The sequence below is a fragment of the Gavia stellata genome, chromosome 1 (genome assembly GCF_030936135.1).
Source record: "Gavia stellata isolate bGavSte3 chromosome 1, bGavSte3.hap2, whole genome shotgun sequence".
NCBI classification, from domain to species: Eukaryota; Metazoa; Chordata; class Aves; order Gaviiformes; family Gaviidae; genus Gavia; species Gavia stellata.
Window position 1 is genome coordinate 126,517,875 of NC_082594.1, and position 14,630 is coordinate 126,532,504.

The 14,630-nt window shown below is 44.0% G+C and overlaps 1 protein-coding gene across 1 annotated transcript; it reads left to right on the top strand.

The window, feature by feature from the left end:
- Nucleotides 1-48: 48 nt before the first annotated feature.
- QTRT2 (queuine tRNA-ribosyltransferase accessory subunit 2) lies at nucleotides 49-14,189 on the top strand. Its single transcript, XM_059821371.1, has 8 exons — nucleotides 49-245; nucleotides 930-985; nucleotides 3,250-3,326; nucleotides 6,081-6,290; nucleotides 7,258-7,457; nucleotides 10,094-10,245; nucleotides 11,784-11,901; nucleotides 12,887-14,189. Exons 1-8 carry the CDS (start codon nucleotides 49-51, stop codon nucleotides 13,146-13,148), a joined length of 1,272 nt encoding a protein of 423 aa, XP_059677354.1. The 3' UTR covers nucleotides 13,149-14,189.
- Nucleotides 14,190-14,630: the final 441 nt, after the last annotated feature.

Consider the following 14,630-nt stretch of genomic DNA (forward strand, 5'->3'; position numbering starts at 1 on the left):
GAGGGGAAGCGGGGAGGCCCGCGCCGGTAACGCGCTCCCGGGCCGACCATGAAGCTGAAGCTGTGCGGAGCGGGCGGCGGGCGGCTGGGGACGCTGGCGGGCCTGGGCAGGAGCGGGGCCGTCGCCCTGGCGCTGCCGGGCTGCCTGCTCTACACGCGGACCGGCTCGGCGCCCCACCTCACCCGCGAGACCCTGCAGGCGGTCGGCGGCGTCCCCGCCGTGGCCCAGCTCACCCTGCCCGCCCTGTGAGTACCGCGGCCGGGGTGGCTGCGGGGCGCAGCGAGGCCCCGCGGCGCTGCTGGGGGCGGGCGGGCTTCGCGCTTCCCCGGGTGCGAGGCCGCGTGTGGGAGTCGGTTGCCCCTTTGTTGCTTCCCCCCTCCTGCAGTGACTCGGCAGGAGGCAGGTAAAGGTGAGGGATGGAGAGGGCTGCAGAATTTCCCAGCGTGTTCTGGCCAAACCCCTCTTAGCGACTTCACAGCCATCTTCCCAGCTTTAGAAGCAGCCAACTCTCCAAACTGCTTAGGTAAGTGGCAACTGAAAGGGAAGATCAACATCATCAAGCTTGTTAGAAGCTCTCCCCTCCCTAGCTTGTGTAGTTGTTGAGCGATGCACCTTAGTAATGCTACCCAGAAAGTCACAGCGTGACTTCATGCTCTCCAGCCAGTCAGTGGTCACTGCTCAGTGCGGGCAAAAGCTCTCCCCTTTTGCCATAGAATTATGAGTGTCCAGGTTTATAAGCTGTGATTCCTGAGCTCTGTGTCTCTGGCATTTAGTTCCATCTACTTTGCTGATAGCTGCACGGCAACTATCCGTGCCTAAAACAAGTTCAGACAACGTGTAAGTATGGGAACAGAAACCTTAGTTATGAAACCACCGATCTTTCTTGACAGTTGTTTGCTTAGTTAATGTGTTTCTGTATCTGGATGCAGGGCAGAACTTCATGACGTCCTGGAAGAATATAAAGAAGGAGCTGCAAAATTTATAGGTAAAGCGTGTGTGTTTGCTTGTATGTCTGGAGAGATAATGCAGGTGGATCCTGCTGGTGCGTTTTTAGGCAGTACAGTAGGCAGAAAAGATGTAGGCATAGGCTTTCCACATTTAGGCATTTTCTCACTCGAAGTGGCACTAAGGAAGACTTGAAATAGTATGTTGTCACTAGTATGGCCAGAGATCCTTCAAACAGGCTACGAAAATAAGTAGTTTTGCTTTATTTCTCTTTTTCTGCACCCAGCCTTCTCCTTGGGGGCTTCTGCACTGACTGGGATGGGCTTAGCCCGAAAGTTGAGGCTAAAACTGAGAGAGGTTTTACTGTAGCCCCCAGTCACCTCTGCAAATGAATCTTGCCAGATGCGATTTCTGACTTGTTTTGACGAGGAGGCCTAGAAAATCTCATTAAAATGGCCTTCCCCATACAGCTCTTCAAATACATTTCCTGAGAGTATCTATCTGCTCAAGCTGGCTTTTTCGATTCTCAAAACATAGTTGGGTTCATCTAAAGATTTCCAACAGGAAATCTTCATCCAGTATGAACAAACAGGCAAAGCACCCCACATCAGATCAGTCTCAGCTGGTGGGCACTTCTGCCTCCGAGCTATTCCTGTTCTGAGAATATGTTAGGGGAAGGACCCAAACTGGATTTGCAGGAGCTTTGAGGAACTAAAGAAGCAGGTGGAGAAGCTCGGTTTTCCCCTGTTCTTTGTTCCTGTCAGTTTAGCATTTGGACTGTACTTGCTCCCTGTATTCTCCTTCCATTTTTCTACGTTAAAGAGTCAGTTTTAGGAATAAACTCAATTTTTCTTATGGATAGTCAAATGCAAACCAGTCAATGTTGCCATAGCCCTCACATACTGCACCAAGCCTTTGTGATCTTCATCAGTCCCCATACTTTGTTCTTGGAGTAGTTCCTGAATGAAATCTTTAAACACCTTGCTGATAAGAATGAGTAAAGCAGCAGATCCTGCGTTTGTGGCTGTCCTCGGTTTTTCCTCTGGTTGTAACAGATCAGTAAAGGCCTGACCACATGCGTTATGCAGCCAAGATCGCTGTTGTCAGGCTCATGTGGTGAAGGAACCTGAATGCACAGTGAATGCAGGGTTAGCATCTTGTGTGAATATCTGCATCATAGCCTGTATTTATATCTGGGGAGGTAGCTCAGAGAACTGGAGGATGATCGGCCAGTCAACAAGCTTCTCTGGGATGCTTTGTTTGTCTGTGTATCTCAGGCTACACTGGCTATAGGGTGAATCCTGTTGAAGTGATGGCATGTCTTTCATTTCTATAATTTGCAGACAGTTCTTTGTATATGGAATCTAACGGACTTTGCAAGAAAAACTTTTGAGTTGCTAATGCTTGTATCAAAGCTGAGGTATTTTTATGAATGTTTTGTATGTGCCAGTTGCGCCATACGTTATGAGCGTATAAAATAATGTAAATTATTATAACTTTTAAAAATGTTTAAGCATTTTTGTCCTATAGACAGAGACCAAGCTTTTTTTTTTTAAAAAAAGCGCATCAAAATTTTTGACATGCGTTTCATTACATAAGCAAAGTTATGGCTTGGATTTCCAAAGGAAGTTTGCACCCAACTTTCAATAAACTTCGACTGCTTTGGGACAACTTTTTCCTTCAAGAAAAATTTAAAATCTCTTTATCTGAAACTTCTTGGAGGCTTCACCAATTTCAGTGACTATCTGTGAAGAGAAAACTGTACGTCATTGACACATACTGTCTAGCTTTCTGACATTTGAAAGCTCCAGTCTGGCAGGGATGATAAATTTCTCATTTGTGTAGCTGATCTGTTCTCTCGCAACACGTTGTCCTTCCTTAAAAGTTCTAGGCTTGAGGTTGTTGCTCAGTTCAGATTGTGTCGAATGTCAGATGTCTCCAGTGTATCAGTTGAGTGGTCAAGTGAGGCAGCTGTTTGGTCTGGCAAATTTTAGTAGCAGGAGTATTATTCAAGAAGAAACATAAATAAATCTCAAAGGAGCTATGTAGGCTGCAGAACCAAAGGGTATCATTTGGTGGTTTGTCCTGATGCTGCACTCTCCTCCCTGCAGCTAGTAAAGCTGGGGAAAAAGTCTGCTGCCTTTGGTGCTGAGATCAAACGAACAATATTTTCTTTGTGAGAATGGATATACTCGTGTGTGGCAGAATGCCCTGTTCCTTTTTGCAGATTTACAAACCACATCTTTGCATTAGCTTTGTTTTCGTTCATGAAACTCTACTCTGTGTCTGTCGCTCTGTTCCCAGGTATGCCAGACGCGGTGCTGTACTGCTCCCTTCATGACCCGGTCACTCCCTGTCCATCTGGCTACAACACTAACAAGGTACAGTAACTGTAGACTTGAAAGGGTCCACCTAAAGTTCCCAAAAGAAAGCTGCCAGTCCACCCCTCATCTGTGTGTGTGTGCTTAGATAACTACGAGATTCTTTTTTTTATGCTTTATAGAAAAATACATCTTTGCACAAAGAGGAATGTCATTTACATGCTCATACCTCCAACTAAATAAAGCTGGACATTTTCTTACTCGGTAGTGCGTTCCTTGAGCAGTTCCTGAAGAGTTATGTGGCGGTTCAGATAAAAAGGAGAGCTCTGGACTCCCATGCTCTTGCGGTTAATATAGTAGTACAAGAAAATACATGTGTTTTAGCTTATATGCTGTACAAGTTTACGATGATGCCACTGATAAGCAATAAACCTGTTCCCCTACGTGTGTGTTTACAGTCTGCTACAGGCCCACAAAGGGGAAGAGCTTAGTATTTCTGCAGGAAGGTGGCTCAGCAATCCAGCAGTGCATAGTGCTGTGGATGTTTGCCCGTTCCATCCCACAGGCACACACATTCCCCGTGCAGTCCACACACTACCTGCTGCCTGCCACAGCTTTGGCCTGGAAGGGCCACTCTTGGCACCTGCTCAGATATGGTCAGTTTGGGTACGGTCACATTTGGTGAAAGGTCACCAAACGACAGAGGATAACTACTGCCATTCAGCTATCGGTGTATATTCTTTGGTGCTGGGAACCAGGCTGAGTCCGGTCTCTCTGCAGGGAAGGAATTGAAGCTTGTCTCACTGTTATGCAGCTATGAGGTGACAGCAGCGATCTAAGCCTGGGTGTTGCTGGTTTGATTTGGCTTTTTTTTTTTTTTTAAGCTGGTGAAGATTTTTGTCACCTTGTTGCAAGGCCTTCTGCAGCTGGATCTGTGCTGACAAATACTTATGAAAGCTTTTTGAAAGCGATGGGACAGAAAGCTCTAGATTCTGTGCCAGAAACCCCGACGCAGGCTGGATTTAAATAATCATTGGGTAACGCTCAGTTCTCTAAGCCGCATGGGTATTTTATTTATTAAAGCAGCTTTTTTCCCTCTGGAGAGCAGAATGAAGGTAACTAGACTTGATTACATTCTGTGCCCTTCGGCAGAAACAGTTCTGACTTTCCTCCGCCTGCCTTCACCAGCTGTTCCTTGATGGTCTCGCATAAGAGGCAGCAGGTACTAACAGGCCAACATGCTGCTGCAGAACAACGTAGAGCTGCTGCATTCCAGTTATTCTGCAGATACTAATTTCAGATCTCCCTCCTTTGGAGTTGCTTTTTTTTTTTTTTAAATGGGAAATTTACAAAAGTGTTATTACTTTGGAGACTTCTGTCTGTTTCTTTGTTACTCAAATTTAGTGAAATTGGCTGATGAGGCCAAAAGTAAAAAGGAGGGATGGATGGACGGACAACACACATGTGGTGTATTTGTGCAAGCCTTTTGGTTTTTGTGGAGACCAGAGAAAAAAAAACAATTGTTCTCATATTTTTCTGAATCAGCTGATCAAATTCAATTTGTGAATTAGTATGCGTGAGAACTGCACTGCTTAATCTGTCTGTCTGGCATAGGTTAGGAGAATGTGATTAAACCCTCAAGCCCCAAAAAGTCCCCACAAAGCTATAAGCTATTTCTGATAGCTGAAACCCGTTCCTCCTTTAAAAAAGCACTAATGGAGTTGCTGATGAAAAGAACTAACTTCTAAAGGGCTTGAGCCCAATACTTAACCTATCTGAATACCCCTTTAAAATTTTCGAGCAGCAGTGTCGCAAGTCTAACAATAATACAGCAAAAGCAACTGCCACGCTGCACTCACAGCTTAATTACAGGTTCTGCAGAATAGGATGAAACGTGGTAGCATGCGTAGTTGCAGTGACTGCAGCAACATTTTGTGAATCTGAATGTTTAGTGAATTGAATGGTGACATCTGCTAGCCCAGAGGTGTTCAGGTAACATAACCTCTCTGTGCAGGTGCTTTTGTCTTGCTTTAAAATCTTTTGAGGGTAGCATGGAGTAATGAGGGAAGATGGGGGCCCATACGCACACACAGAATGGAAAGCATGTGAAGAGACTGAGAAGACTGTGTGTGAAATCCGAATGAGCCCCTGCCATTTCTTATGTTGGCTCGGTTTGAAAGCAGTGTATTTTTTTGTGCTTGGTATTTCAGTCCCTTCCTAAGTGGCTGGATTTGGGACCTAAAATAACATTGGATTCTAAGATTAAATTGCCTAACAACCTTTTGTATTCTTCCCAGTGTGTCTGTGTGGTTTATATATACGCGTATATTCACATGGGTGGTATGAATTCACTGCTCGGAAGAGGAAATAGTTTCTTGGTTTTGCATTGTGTAAAGAAAACTAGTGAGCTGTATTTCCCATCACAGCCTTTGCTGCTTTTCATGAGATGACAACATAAGTTTGATGGGAATTAAATCTTTTCTTATTTTTATTTTTTTTTCCAATTCTGCCACTATTTTGTGTGATGATAGGCCAGCTGCTTTATCTCAGAGACTTCCAAACATGTGGAGAAGTCACTGCATTGAGTGTGATGGTTTCACCAAAGAGTATCCCAGAAATCCCAATTCAGTCATTTATCTCCTTTCATTCATTGTGCCAAGTGGAGCTGATTATCTGAGCCATGCTCCTGGAGAACCTATCTATGAAGAGTCATTCCACTATCCGGTGTTTCACCAGACCAATTCCTTCTCTCCTTTGACGCTTAAGATCTGTTAACCTTTGCAACTAACGTTCATCCCTGTTCTTCCTTGACAGACAGTGTCCCTGTGGGGAAACTCAGGGCGCATGGAAGTGACACCTTCCAAGTTCATGGACATACAGCGGGCCATCCAGCCAGACTGGTTCCAGTGCATCTCTGATGGAGACACCATTTCTGGGGAAGTTGGTAGAAAAAGGGCCAAGAAGTCTGTGGATAGGTCGCTTTCCTTCCTGGATGTATGCCTTCAGCTGCTAGAAGAATCACCGGTAAGTTCCCCAAAATATTGGGGCAGTAGCACCGCAGCTGCTTTTTGGTCTGTGCTACATCTGGGGCCAGTCCCAGGATGTGATTTAGTAGGAAATCGTGTCACGCAAATGTATCAGAGAATGCCCAGGTGACAGTCCTGGGCGAGGTATAACCAGTAGCACAGTGGGTTTTCCTTCTGACACTCTTTTCTTTTAAAAACTTGCCTCCTGCACCAGGATACCCATCTCTACTAGTTGAGGAGAACTTCTTTTCTAATTTTTTTTTTATTTTTTTTTTTTCCACTTTCGGACTGTAGTACATTTCTTTCTCTTACCTTCATGCTATATACCTGGGCAAGGTAGGATCTTCTCATTCAGATTGAGAAAACCCATCTTTTTGCTCCAAAGTCCCCTCAGTTCCAAGTGAGGGAGGACTTGCTAGAATTTGCCACTGCGATTCTTTATTTCTTCCAGCAGCTTTGAAACTTCCCCCCCTCTTTTGGTGAAAGGGGACATACTATCTGAGTCTGTAGCACAAAGGAAAATGCGTGACAGGAGATATTGGTATCCCCTGGAAGGCAATTCATTGTGACATCTGGTGTCTGACAGCCAGGATAATGGCACCTGCTTTGTATTCTGCACTGAGACATGTAGTGCTGAGGGGCCAGCTATAAAAGCTGTGTACAGAGATGATCTGTGGTTATTGCCTTCTATAGGGAGGTGGGAAGAATGGCACCAAAATTCTCCGTGAGTTAGTGTCAAGGTAAGGAGCAGAATCTTGTCTCTCCTAATCCCATTTCTACTTTACACTTGGACTTCACAGTGTTGTGTGGGGAATAGTCTTACACAGGATGAAACACCGCGGCTCTGGCAAGTTCTTGGGAATGCGAGGCTTAAGTAGCAGATACCTGTGGAGTCTGGACTGTGAGATGTCTTGCATGTCTTTGGCAGAGCACGCTCTAACACTTGTAGCTTTCTCCTGGGCCAGGAACTACAAGGAAGTGTAATGTTTGGGGCAATTGAAGGTGGAGATATCTTGGAAGAGAGGCTCAGATCAGCCAGGGAGACTGCCAAGCGACCTGTGGGTGGCTTTCTGCTAGATGGCTTCCAGGGAAGTGCCATGGCCAAGGAGACCAAGTTGAAACTGATAGCTTCTGTCACAGCAGAGCTGCCAGAGGATAAACCAAGGTAAGTTGTGTGGGCAACATCCCAAGAAGTCCATCTGTCCTATTATGAGGAGTGTCTACAGGCTGCTGTGCCATATCACTGTAGGAAATAATCACTGTATTGCACAGCTTTGTGTGTGTGTCAGGCTGCATAAATTCTACCACCGTCAGGCTGCAGTCTTCAACCCTTGTTTCAATTTTTAGCTGCAACTAGCAGCAAGCTGTGCTCACGCTGTGGGTTTGAGTGTTCCCCACATTTGGAGAATAATCAAGATTTTAGTTCAAGTCGTCTTTACTTTTTTTAGGAAGAATTACAGGTAGGATATGTCTGGGCTGCTTGCATTTGGCCTCTGAGGCCATGGTTTACTTGAAGTTCAGCTTGAACAAGAATGTTATTATCAACCTATTTTACAGGGACCTCTTCTCAGAAAAACTGTCGTGTTTCCAGTTCCCTCTGGTCTGAACTGGAAGACAACAGAGAGGGGTGCTGACAGAACCAGCCAGTGCTTACATGATCTTATGGCAGCCAGCTCTGACCTAGTAGTACCTGAGGCCCTGAGCCTGTAAACTGCCAGAGGTGGTACAGCCTGGCCCAGAACAATTGTATTTTCCGCTTGGACTGGCATAGTGTGGGGATCGTTGTGTATTCTGAGTTGTTAGTTATGCCCATCAGATCCATGCCGGAGACTGGACCGGAGTGTCAGCATGGCTTGACTCCTCTAAATGACTAACAGTAACTAAAGACTTCCAGAAAATGCGTGCTAATATTTGCTAGTGTTTCAGAAGTGTAGGGGTTTCTTAGCATTGGGTTGAGCTTGCTGGAATTTTCATGGGTTGCTCTTACAAGAGCAGTTGCAACAGAAGTAGTATGGGTGCTTTTTTCATTGTTTCCTGAAGAGTGTGACTCAGGCCCCGTTGTCTTTCTGTAGCTGTGCTGCTCTCTGCTAGCTGAGCATTGCTCTGACCTAACGGTGTTGCAAAGGAAATTAAATGCCAAAGCATGTGTCTGGTGTTGCAGCTTGTTCATGCTTAGCGGTGCCTGGGGTTTGAATTTTCCTGGCAATTAGAAGGCTTGCTGTGTTGTTCCCATCCTGTCTGGTTGAGCTACTTAAAAAGATCCCCTGGGAGCATTAGAGTCCAATCTGCTCAGCTAACCTTAGTGGCTACCAGTGCATCTGCCTCATCTATCAAATAGTTTGCTTGTCTGGTTAAGACAAGTGTTTCTGACCTCTTTGTAGGAAGAAAGCTGGTTAGCCCTAGGGGGTCTTGTAAGTATGTCAAGGGAATTTCAGACAATCCTGCTTTCCTGAACCACCCTTGCCATTCTGGCTAGAGAAGTTGTTTTGCAGCTGTGTTCTACCCCACTATGAAATTCTCCAGAAGACAAACACTTTCGGTGCTTCGCCCAAGAAGCGACTGCTTTTTGTGTGATGGTGAAATGATCTTACGAATGTACTCTTTAAAGTCCTTTCATGTACCTAAAGATGCTGAAGTCTCTTGGTAAAAGTTATTTTCCTTTTCAATAGCATCAGAACCCTTGCAAGAATGAATGTTTGCCCTTACCTGTGCGAAGATAAGTTTTAGCAAGGGTTTTGATAATATATGCAGAGCTACTGTTTTAACTATTGGGTATCATTTTCTCCCTGCCCTGAGAGCCTGAAACATAAGACACTCATGCTGTAAACTTCTCCCGTCCTTATTCTGTGCTCATCAATTTAATTGGAGTACTTAGAAAAGTGACTAAAAATGGCACCTTGTGACTTCATTTATCAGCCCCTGTGTATTTTCCTAATTATCTGTTTAATCATTGCCCTACATTAGCTTCTACTGCTGTCAGCCCAGCCATGCACCTGCAGGAGAGCAGGCACTGCTCTATTCTCTTCTGCTTCACCCACCCTCAGGGAAGCTGCCAGCTAAATTTGGCTAACAGTAGGATCTTTATTACCATTGATGGCAATCCAGCTGGGCTCTTCCTGGCTCTTAATGCCATGTCCCAGGAGCTGTTCCAGCCCAGGTTTTTGGCTGAATCATTTGAGCAGGTAGAGTGTAAAGAGGAGGGAAGAATAAAGCAAGGAACTTTTTCTCTTTCCAGTGATGTTGCTTATTAGTGCGTTCTCCTCCAGGCAGTTCTCCAAGTGCTGTATGATGTGTCTGTCACCTGAAGGACTTGTATCTTTGATCAGCCATCTACTGCTGTCTCTGCTGCTCTTGATCAAGTCTTTTTAGACTGTCTCCTAAACAGTTACTAGCCAAAAGGGTCTGTGTGTCTGGAAACTGGTAGTTCCCTGGGGCACGAACATGACTAAGGAAAATATCTGTTCTACGGCATAGATGTTAGGTGAATTTTGAATCTAAGTGTAGTTAGGTGTGTGTGAAAGAAACCAAATCGCCTCCAACGTAATTAACAGAATGAGGTTTTTCAGCAGTAAATGAGGGGTTATTGCTGTCTTCCAAATAGCGGATAAAGAGAAGCCTGCCATGTACTGGATAGGTTGGAGGTGGGGAAATGGAAGCACACAGGATTCTGAGTGATGACTGTTGCATCCACTTGCCTTCTGGTTAGCAGTTGCAGGGATAAGCTACACATTCTGCACGTATGTCTTTTCCTTCAGGTACCTCAGAATATTCTCAATTTGTCTTCTTGTGTGTCTCTTACAGAATCATCCATGGTGTAGGCAAACCAGATGAGGTTCTTGAGTGCATTGAAAGGGGAGTGGACATTTTTGAGAGCTTCTTTCCTTACCAAGTGACAGAGCGAGGCTGCGCCTTGGTTTTCAGTTACGACTGCCATACAGATACTGAAGCAGCAGGTAGGCTTCTTGATGGTCATTATAATTTTTACTGTATCAGCCAGTATTGTGGCAAGCATAATTCATGCTTTGGAGGAATCTGTATTTGAGGTTTTTGTTCCTGAAATAAGTGCAGTAGCCACTGGAAAAACTGGGATTCTACTGTCAAGTGTTGCTTTTGAAGGTGGGGTATTTTGGTGTGAAACCTATGGAGGCGAATTTGAGGCCTCAACCTAGGATCTGAATGTCTTATTAGCCAAAGTACGCTCAAGTTATTTCTTAAACTCTTACTGAATAGAGGGGTTATTGTTCGACACCATTGGCAAATTTTCTGTTACTGTTAGCAGTGAAGGCTGGACCTGTTAAGTGGAGATCTAAGATACTTGATCTCTAGAATTAACTGAATATGTGTGTGTTTTAATAATATATTTTTGAAGTTCCTTCTTTCTAGCTGACAAAAGTTAGGGATCCCGTTTCTTTGGGCAGCTTTTCTCTCTGTCCTTGCATTCACCAGTTCGTATCAAAACAAAAAGGAGATGTTCGTAACTCATTACCTCATTACGCTGTGAGATGGGAGCATGTGTATAACCCATTACAGCATCTATCAAATGTGTTTCAAGCAGCTGTTTTGTTTTGGCCTATTAAATGTTTTTAATATAGAAAAATGTTTTACTTTTTTCCTCCTGGGTAGAACCTATCAGCTTTTCATGCCTGGATAATTCAAAACCAGCTGAATAGAACAGAACATCTTGGTTTTTTGTGCTTGTTGCTATTTTTTTAACCCTTCTCTTTATTTGTTGTTCTTTACCTTGTCTCACCTTACCCAGAATCTTATGATTTTAAGAATAAGGACAATCTCTTTGTTCTGTGTCTGTTTAACACTCAGTAGACATGGATTTTGCGAACAGTAATATTGATGTTTCCAGATACATTTCCTGCTCAAGAATAAACCTAAAAATGCAAACCTACAAAATTATGGGGTGATTATTTTATTTTTAAGATAGACTGCTGAAAAGGCAGATGTGGAATCTACGTTTTTTGCATTAGTGCTACCAGCTTCTTTTGATTTCAGTTGTTCAAAAAAAAAAAAAAAGCACCTAAATCTCTGAGCCTGATGGCAGCATGGCAAGTAGAATGATCGAATGCAGATGAGTTGCCTGTCTACTCTAACAAAATCTCAATAAAATCAATTTGTTCAGGTGATTGCATTCTATTCAGCATGCAGTTCAGACTGGAAATATTTTTGACATTTTATTAAGAATTCAGCTCAGTAGAGCAGCAAAAAGTTATACTGTTATTTCAGCCCTAACTCTTCATTAGGTTTAGTAGATTAGTTTTCACTTGTCTCTTGCTGTTTTAATCATCTAAAATCATATTTGTGTTAACTAACCTATGCAATTAAAGAAAAATAGTTGCTTACTATAGGAAAGAGGTGGAAACTTGTGGCAGGAGTTTTCATCTGGCAAGAGAGTAGCAGAAATACCTACTGTAAGGTTGCTACCCTTTCTCTGCCCTTGCTATCCGTTCATAAAAGGCTGTTGTCTTCTTATTTATAACAGTTTTAAAACAAAATGGGGCCCAGGACCTGGAGAAGAATGGTGCTGAAGAAGACCAGGATGAAATCTCCAAAGCTGACCCAGAAATGACACCATTTGAGATATTTCTGAAGGACAAAAGGTACATGAGTTTGCAGCTGTATGACTAAATATGATGCTTTTGTCCTCTGTATCTAATTGCATGTGGTCAGTAGCTGGATGGGAGACTTCATAAAACACGAAGGTGTTGAAGACAGTATTTCTGGACATTGAATGTAGAGTGCTGGGACAAGTGTTCTAGCTTGATAACAAGGCAACAGTGTATGGCTGAAAGTGCTGTCTTTTGCCTGACCTAAAACCAGGGATTTTCTGATTATTTATCCAGCAGACATACTGTGCTCATAACTATGTTCCAACTGAAAGACGGTAGGTTGACAAAGGTTGTCTGGGGATCATTTTGGTCTTCCGCATCTAATTTGGGTCATCTTGAGATGCTAGATTTTATTTAAACTATGGAGAGCCTCCACTTTTTGACTCAGTTTAGGCAGCTGCAAAGCAATTCTGCAATTTCTGGATACTTCACAAAAACTTTGGCCAGTGTTACCACCTGTCCTTCCTTCCCTTTTCTGCAGCTACTGCTAGGCTGTTTGAGTAGACAACTGTGTTGCTTTGCTCAATCCTCTCTCCGCTTTGTGAGAATGGTGCTCCTCACAGTAGAGCGGAATACTGTTTTGTGAATAGTGGAGTCAGTACGTCCTTGTTTCTGATAGCTTCCTCCTTCATAGACTGTGTGATAGCTAGTGAGGTGTGTCTTGCGCTGCAGCTTTTCTGTCAGGGAAGGCACAAATAAGGCCTCTCTCTGCTGTTAGCTGTGATGTAGTCAAAGTCATCCTCCGAGTTAGATGTGCGGCCTTTTGGCTCTGTAGTGAGTTCTAGCATGATATTTGAAGTCCTTCGTGCCATTGGTGCTGGTCTTAGATGTCAACACACCTTACAGCAGCTGGATTCAGGCCCTCAGGACTTCAAGGCTCAGGTCCCTGCAAAAGGCTATGTAGTAATTGGATACTCTTTATTGCTTGAATTGGTCTTCTTACCTTTGATGTTATCCAACATTGCTTCCTCCTTAGATACCAAGATGATTTTGGTCCTTTGCTGGAAGGATGCACCTGTTACTGTTGTCAGAGGCATACTCGCGCCTACGTCCATCACCTCCTTGTGACCAATGAGCTGTTGGCCGGTGTCCTGCTCATGATGCACAACTTCCAGCACTACTTCAGTTTCTTCAGTGCCATACAGGATGCCTTAAGAGACAATAAACTGGATCAGCTGAAAAAGCTTGTCTTCAGGCAGGCGCTTCAAGGCCCAGCAAATGCAAAGCCAGGCCAGTGAATTCAGAGAGGATAGAGGAGCTTGCAGGCTACATCCTTATCCAGTGGGACTGTGTAAGGTAGACACACAGGACACACCTGGACCTGTTAGTAGTAAAATGCCTTTCTTCCTGGGGGGGATTGAAGGAGACATTTGAAGATCTCTCTTCCTGGCAGGGAAGGAAGATCTTATTCAAATGTCTCTTTCAGTTAATTGGCTTGGTGCATTCTTGGGGTATGGAGGACCCTGAACAGCCCACAAGACCAGTATGGATAGCTTTGTTTTCAGTTACTCACTGTTGGTTTTCCATGTGGAAGGACAGAATTATTGAATTTGTGATTGAAGAAGAAGCAAGGCTTATACTTAAAATTAATCCAGCTGTCTGGAGGCTCAGCAGCTGTTTGGGACTCTCATTCCACACCCAACGGATATTACAGGTAATTATTTTTCTAGCAAATCCTAGTGGTGTGGTTGTCCCATCATGCAGCTCCTTGATGAGAGATCCCACCTCAGTCTAATACACTGTTCCTTGGGGCCGTTGCCAGCATCTGTGTCCCTGAAAAGAACTGACTGGAAGCGTGGCTGTGTTCAGTGGCACAAGGGACTGTACACGTACTTCTCTCTCAGGCTGCCTGCAGTGCAGAATGTTCTCTGGGCCAGGAGGAGGCCCTTCACCTCGGCCTGGCCTTGAAAACCCCTGCCTCAGGAGTCCCAGTCTGTGACATTAGCGCCAGAAAGAAAAGAAAATGTTTAATCCATGTCCTGCTATAGAGGGTTGTTTTGACTCTGTACCCTTTCACCTGTATGGACTAAGATTTCACTCCCGCACTAGCATGTGGATGATAATGAATGTACCATTCTTTCCAACCGTCGTAACACTGGTCAAATAGCAGGCTACACAAATGTCAGCGTGAGATGGAGCTGTGGAAGACAGGTATCGCAGGAAAAGGCATTTAGAAAAGGTTCTTGCGGCTCCTTGTTTTAAAATAAGACTTAGTTTTTCACATTCCTCTTACTGTGGTTTTTTTATGCCCCTTACTTTGGAATCCTGGATTTATTCATTTTATATTACAAAGCAACAATAAAAAAATTTTATTATTCATTACACTGGCTCCTCAATGTGTGACAGAGGTGGTGTACCAGAGACCTTGAGTGTAGTGCTCAAGAAGATGTCTCCTGAAAACTTGACCTAGCAGCCTGATGGAGGACAGTGACTCACCTAGGAGTAGGATCCTGTCACGGAGCAGGGGTCCAAATAATTTGCGTCAAAAGAATGCCATAATAGACCTGGAAGTGTTAAAGCCCATCCCTCTCCCCATAACAGCTCTACTACCTGAATTAAGCTTAAAAAAATACTATGGTTAAAGTTGCTGGCCTTGAAACAATTAAGGATTAATCTGCAGTTTGTTCTTCTTCACCATTTCTTTAATGTTTTAAGTTTTTAATATCTCACATCAGAATCACTTTACCATCGAGTATAAAGAGCTTTTAGCTTCCCTGTCA

Coding starts and splice junctions, on each gene's coding strand:
- QTRT2 (XM_059821371.1), top strand. CDS start 49: ATGAAGCTGAAGCTGTGCGGAGCGGGCGGCGGGCGGCTGGGGACGCTG. Junction 6,291..7,257: donor AGCTGCTAGAAGAATCACCG/GTAAGTTCCCCA, acceptor CTCCTGGGCCAG/GAACTACAAGGAAGTGTAAT. Junction 7,458..10,093: donor CTGCCAGAGGATAAACCAAG/GTAAGTTGTGTG, acceptor TGTCTCTTACAG/AATCATCCATGGTGTAGGCA.